The 7,156-nt window shown below is 38.8% G+C and overlaps 1 protein-coding gene across 1 annotated transcript in view; it reads right to left on the bottom strand.

Moving 5' to 3' along the window:
• ntn4 (netrin 4) overlaps positions 1-7,156 on the bottom strand; it is a 24,746-nt gene that overhangs the window by 7,077 nt on the left and 10,513 nt on the right. Inside the window, 3 exon segments of the mRNA XM_020613685.1 lie at positions 874-1,059; positions 2,076-2,202; positions 7,043-7,156. The exon segment at positions 7,043-7,156 is cut by the window's right edge and continues 45 nt beyond it. Of these exon segments, the coding sequence (XP_020469341.1) occupies positions 874-1,059; positions 2,076-2,202; positions 7,043-7,156 (427 nt within the window).

Genomic DNA, 7,156 nt, shown 5'->3' on the forward strand with positions numbered 1-7,156 from the left:
TTGCGGTACTAGTGTGGTGCGTACAGTTCATACCAGCAACATTTATTCATATCATGGTTGTGGATTTCATGGTGACTCTGCATCTTATGTTTACCTGCGAAACTCCTAAACTCTCCTCATGTAACTATTTTTGGGCCTAATGGAGGGATGACTAACATCTTTGACTACATAATAAATCTTAATGCTAATTAGGACACAGGCAAGTTTCACCTACTTTATTTTAAAACCTTAAGTGTCAATTTTATTGTAAAAAAAAAAGGAACATTTAAACAGTTAAGAAACAGTAAATACTGAATAAAACCAGTATGGCCACTACATCCTGCTAATTACTCCACTGACTGACAAATTAGTAATTATACTTTGCTGTAAAACTAAATTACCACACGCACATCACCAGTCATACCAGCAATCTGTTACTGCGAGTTTCTCAGAATTACAACCTGCTCTGTGCTGTCACATGTAACCTAGTTTATTTGGTTTCCTCCTTGGTGTAACTGGTTGTATTTTTTCTTCTTGCTTGCTTTAATGGGGGGATAAACACAATGGAAAGTTTTTTACTTCTTCCACCATGTGCCACTACCAGAAACTCAGAATCCTCATCCTAATGGATTTTCTGACAAATCCACATTTACCCACAATTTAAATTTAAATGAGTAAAGTTAATATGAATGTAGCTGCTGGCAGTAAGGCAATGATGACACCTGAACTATAATAATAAATCAGACACAAAGCAAAATCTTTACTTCAATCTAGTTACTTATTCACAAATGATGCAAATAAAAAGCCACACTGTGCTTCCTGTGTGAGCCATGTTGGTCACTGTAATATGCAAAGTGTTTATAAAAACGCACTGCAACTGTTTGTGTGTCTTACGTTTGCAGGAGTCAGGGGCGGTGTGCGGTTGCTGGGGGTCCCTGTAGAAGCCAGCTTTGCACTTCTGACACTCACGTCCTTCGGTGTTGTGCAGACAGTCACATATGCCTCCACTGCGCTGGCCCGACTGGCGCCAAACCATCCAATCAAAATGGCAGCTCTGAGCGTGACTGTTACACTTACACTCTGGTGAGAGACAGACGAAAATCCCCAGTGCCAGGGTTAGAACACTAGAGCTACTGCTTTCATATTTATTATTCAAATTTTTAATTGATTTATGTGATGACGGCTCTCAAAGGTTTGTAGTTCCTTCAATTTACATACCATATTTCATGTCACATCATTAACTCTTTATAGAGCCAAATCTTTCCTGGAAGTAGTGTTTAGTACTTTATTGGTGAGATGATGATTTGTTTGGAACATGTGGGTCAAGAAGATCAGGATCAGATAACAAAGCAGGAATACCTTGAAAACTTTTTATTCGTTGACTCTATTTTATGGGCCTGCCTCTCTGTTCTAATTCACTGGTGCTGTCCTCTGTGGGGAGGCACCCTTTTTGGTGGAGTGCTCCTTTACTATAATATTTGGTGTTACAGCACTGACATGTGATAAAGATGTACTTAAAATTCACATATCACTATTTATGTATTGTAGGAACTTAACAACTGCTTCTTAAAATCATACAAGCTTATTGATGATCCAGAGCAGGGAGTTGTTCTGTTTAATTTTAATAATCTTGTTTTGTTTTATTAATCCTTTCTCTGCAGTGGTTGGCCATGTGGTACCCCCTTACTTCTCCCAAATACTGCTATTTCCTGTTGCACACCTTTCTGTTTTTACTACTAATTCCAGGAACCTTTTCTCCCTAAGCCTTCAGCATCATACTTTGTTCAACTTGCACTTTCTACAGGCTTTGTTTCTTAACATAACTGTTATCTTTATAGACGTAAGGGTTGCCTCAGTTCCATACCAGAGACAAATTTCTTTTGTGTAACATACTTGACCAATAAAAGTGATTATCATTTACATGGAGCTTTTATCCAAGGCTCTTTACAATTTGTCTCTCATTTGTAACATCCATGGCAGCATGAGAATCTGGAGTTCCCTGTCTTGTACATGTGGATTAGACGAGCTGACACAATACCTAACAGCCTGTTAATTTCCTGTAACAGAAAAGGTACAACTGTGTTTGCTTGACTCACTCCGACATTCGTGTGGAGCCCCTGTCAGTCCGTCGGCAGGCTGCCAGGGTCGGTCGTTGTAGAGAGGAGCACAGCGCTCGCAGTGATCACCTGCAGTGTTGTGTCTGCACACGCACTTCCCATGGACCTGAAAGAGTGGGAGAAAGAGAGTGAGTGCTCATTAGCAATAACTGATAGACGGTGGTAGAGATGGAAGGATGGGAGTCAGTGTGATGGAGAGAGAGGTTTCCCACATGAGGATGAGCCTGTTGGGGTCAGGACTGTGATCTTTTTGTAGATTTCATAACAATTCTCATTATTTCTGCTTCTCTCTTTTCAATAAACTTTCCATCAATCTCCTCTTCCTCTCATCTGAATCTTCTTTTCAGTCTATCTGATACTCCCTAACCTGAAATTAGTGATCACAGATTGTTTAGCTTCATTGTTTGAAACAAGAACAGGCCTCTGCTCTGAAAAGCTTGTGGATGTGCTTGTGTGTTTACAAGTGTGTGTATGAGAAGAGTACAAGTATGCAGCACTGAGAGCACAATAACAATCTCCTTGTCATTCCTGTGAGCTGGAATGCCATGCATGCTTGGTAATGATTGCGAGGAGAGGGGACAGTTGCACGTTACACCATGCAACAGTAATGTAGGACACACAATTATACAATGATTAGAGGAATCAGACCTGGAGAAAATAACTACAAATGCATGAATACACACACACACACACCAATTTTTGCATTTGTTTCCCATGATGTGTGGTGTGTCACCAGCTCCTGAATGGCTCTGATTCACACATGCTATAGGAATACAGCTATAAGCAACATGCCCTCTACCTGAACTGACCACAGATCAGTCCTGCAGTGTAGAGGTGAACACACACACACACACATGCTGTGTTTTCACTCCTTGTGGGGACTTTACACTGACTTACATTCATTTCCTGTAGACTTATCCTAACCTTAACCATAACCACTACTTGCCTAACCCTAGCCCTGACCATAACCGTAACCTAACACCTAACCTTAAATCATGTTACCATCCTAAAATTCAGTGATTTCCTTGGGGAAAATTTAAATTCCTTGGCTGGTCCCCACATGGATGGTCAAGTCCCCACAATATGAGTGTGTTAACAGGTTTTGGTCCCCATAATGTAAGTAATACAAAAACACATGACTGACATTACACAGATCACACACCATTTCAATCACACTGATTAGGGAGACATTGCATAAATGAGTGGTCCAGGCAAAGAGGAGGCAAAGAGACCTAATGACACATACCTCAAAAATGAAAAAGCCAATGCAGTTAATGAAAAAGCCCAGAGTGGAGGGAAAGGAGGGGCACAGAAAAAAGAGAAGAAAGGAAAAGGTCAGCAGTAGCCTCTGGCTTAGGTCCAGACAGTTGGTATTTCAACCCATTTCATGTTAACCATGCCATGATACAGGACAGTTAACACATGAACACTGAGAGCTGCACATACGCAATCATGTAAACTCACAGCGGACACAGCAGGGTCAGACTGATATGTGAAATATTTTTAGAAGCTGCTGAGATTTGATCATGTCAAGCCAAAATACATAAAATAGTTACATTTAAAGCAAGGACCTTGAATCCAAACACAAACATATTTTTGGAGGTCAGACATGAAAACATCCCGGAAAGGCCAAGATTTAGACAGAACCTTTAAACTGTGCATTGTCATAACATGATTTTATTGATTTCAGGCAGGGAAATTAAAATGTCACGCCAATAAATTTTCCTCTAGTGCTACACAGCAACGAGTTTGAGTACAAATGTGTGTGTGTGTGTGTGTGTGTGTGTGTGTGTGAATGCGTGTTCGCTTTGTGAACTAACAAACAGTGTAATCAGCTTGAACCGCAAAACCCCACATGGGGGTCCAAGAGCACAAAAACAACAGCACCAAACTGGTCCCATCATCCCTGTTCACAGTGTCTGGGCAGTAATGACTCATCATATCATGGCCACTTTCATCACTGATTACTGCACACATACACACACACGCTGTGTTTTTATTTTTTGTAAGGACTTTACACTAACTTACACTCATTTCCAATAGACTTATCCTAACCTTAACCATAACCCCTACTTGCCTAACACCTAACCCTGACGTCACCTTAACTTTAAAACATGTTGCCACCATAAATTCAGCGATTTCCTTGTGGGGACCAGGCTATGAAGGCCAAGTCCCCACATTGTGAGTGTGTTAACAGGTTTTGGTTCCCATAATGTAAATAATACAAAGGCACCCTTCCCTTCCTTTCCTTGAGTGATCAGCAATCTTTGCCACCATCTCCCGTCTTGTGCTGCTCTGCTTGTTTGGGTTTTGCCAGGAACAAGAGACAGGAAAAGGCACTTATATAACCTCTGTGTGTTTACCAAGGGCTCCTGCATGGCACACAGCAGAAAGACGATGAACTGAGGTAACACTGTGAGGACAGTTAAAGACTTTTCAAACTAGATGTCCTGAGAACAGTCAGACTAATACTTAGGGCAAAAAATGAATATTAGCCACAAGTTTCATATTCCACACAAGGAGGAAATTAATCATTTATTATTATTATTATTATTATTACTACCCCGATGTGCTGAGGAGAAATTTACAGTCTTTTGGTTTAAATACTCTCCCCTGAAAAGAAGGAAATCCTTATTAAATCACTCAGTAGAGCTCCTCGGAATTTCTTGGCATGAAAACAGCTAGATGTAAAAACTCTCCATCCAATAAATTGACAGACAGCAGCTTCATTACAAAAATGTAGCTTTCAGCAAAGTCAGCACATGAATTGTCTTTTTCTTTCATTGTGTGAAACATTTTCATGAGTCTAAAATATGAGGACTCGGTTTCTCCCAAATTGCACTATGTTGGGTTTTATTGTATTTTCAGTGACTAAATAATAAGTGTTCTAATAGTATTTTCTCTAATATTGCATATGAAAAATGCTAGCGACAGATACATTGCATTTGTTAACTGTCAATATTCATTAAAGGAATATTGCAACAGTTTGCCAAATATGCTTAATTAATAAGACCCAGTTTGATACCACTCTCGTGGTAAATATATAGCTAGAGCTAGCAGCTAGTTAGCTTAGCTTAGCTCAGGAAAATGACAAATAGAGAGTTTCTTACAGGTGATTTTGCTGCACTGATGTTATCAAAAAAGAAATAAATTATGGTTTTAAATTATGAAAAATAAGAGACAAGTGCAAGCAAACCAAACTCAGCCCAAAATGGCTAACTAAGAGTGTGCAGCCATGTTCGCAGTTCTGTGAGGTTGTACTGTGAGCTACATCCACATGTCAGCATGCATATATCAATAATAATGATCATTTTAGAGGTTGACAACAGTGACTGTTATCTCATATAAGGCCAATACTTTATATTATATATTAGAGTCATGCCTGTGATATTTTGAAGGTAGTTTGGATATTGTTACAGTATATACAGTAGTTTGTCTATCACAAAGAAATGATGTTTATTTTTCAATTGTAAAATGACAATTTCAATGACAATGACAATTTCAGTGCAATTTAAACAGTTTTTGTTTGTTTGTTTTGGTGTTTATGTAAAAAAACCAAGCCAATATATTGCTGTCAGATTTTTCTAAATCCATTCATTTATTCATTATCAACCTCAAAGATCCCAATATTCAATTATCAGTCAGGTTTTACTACTGTATTATTGTCTAGCTGTCTAAATGCCTTTGCTTATAAGCAGTTGTGTTGTGAAGGAAACTTGCACTTTCCCTGTCATGCGTCACTGATTGCAGGAGACCTTCTGTTTGTGGAGATGGCCACGATAGCAGCCTGGCACTGAAACATTTTTTTGATCTCCAGCAACAACATTCTGTTCATACCTTTATCAACACACACAGACATCAACACAATCATTAATCCTCAGTTGAATCAATATCTGCATCTCTTGGGTTTGTTATCAGTAGAAAGGCAGCTGTTCATCAGACCAGACAAGGCCAGAAGAGCAAAGGAAGCCAGAGAGTTGTTAAAATGACTGCCAACACAAAGTGTATCAAGCCTTATAACCTCGGCTTCCTTAGAACAAGTGAAAACCTGCCCGTGGGGCATGATTAAGCCATGATAATTATCAAAACAAGAGAAACTAAATGGAATTTAAACGTCAGTGTGTCAGAACAATGAGTGGTGCATTAGTATCTTGGCATGAAGAGTTCAAGCAAATTAATCTGCACTGGAAATATAGTTGTAAAAAGAAAAAAAATCTTAACAACAACACTTCCTCTCATTGTGGTTTTGCAACAACACCACCTTTTCTTTTTCTTGTGAGAATTTCTGAAAGCTGTATATAGTCGTATATTGGCTGTAAATATAGCAAACTGTATAATAAATATCAGGGGATACTGGACTAAGCTGCAGAGGAGAGAGTTAATGTTTTTATGATATCTTACCAGTTTCTCGGCAATGTGATGTTAAATGAAACTAGGCTGGTCATTTATGTCAGTCCTTGGTTTCATGCTAAACTATTGATTGATTAATTGATTGGTGGCAGTAATATGGCAATAACGTAACAAAGGACCAGCAAAAGGCAAGTAAGAAGATGTATGGATATACACACTGAGTATTGGTAAGAAAAACAAAATTTAAACATGAGTATATGACAAAAAAATTGTAACTGAAAGATCACTATAAAAAGCTTTTCCAGGGCTCTCAGCTGCTTCTAATAGATTTCATTAGATGTTTGCTCAGATGCCATTTAAATATACACCAAACTGTATTATGACTGAAGTTCTATACTTTTGTTACGAGCGATATGACAGCTCCATCCATTGAAGAAGGCAATGAGAAGTGGTTAAGAGCTCCAGAAAAAAAATTGTAAATTGATCTATTCCCAAGATCAAAAATTTATTTTCATGCTCAGAAAGAAAATAAATATTCCAGAGTAATATTTTTAGACTTTACCCTCTTAGACCCTCACTCACTGCTCCTTTCTTACCACATGATTGGTCCGGTCTCTAATGGGCTGGTATCCTGGTGCAGGAACACACTGCTCAGCATGTCCATTACAGAAGCAGCTTCCTTTCACTATCAGGTCGTAAATGGCAAAATG

This window comes from Monopterus albus, unplaced genomic scaffold (genome assembly GCF_001952655.1).
Source record: "Monopterus albus unplaced genomic scaffold, M_albus_1.0 scaffold136.1, whole genome shotgun sequence".
Taxonomy (NCBI): Eukaryota; Metazoa; Chordata; class Actinopteri; order Synbranchiformes; family Synbranchidae; genus Monopterus; species Monopterus albus.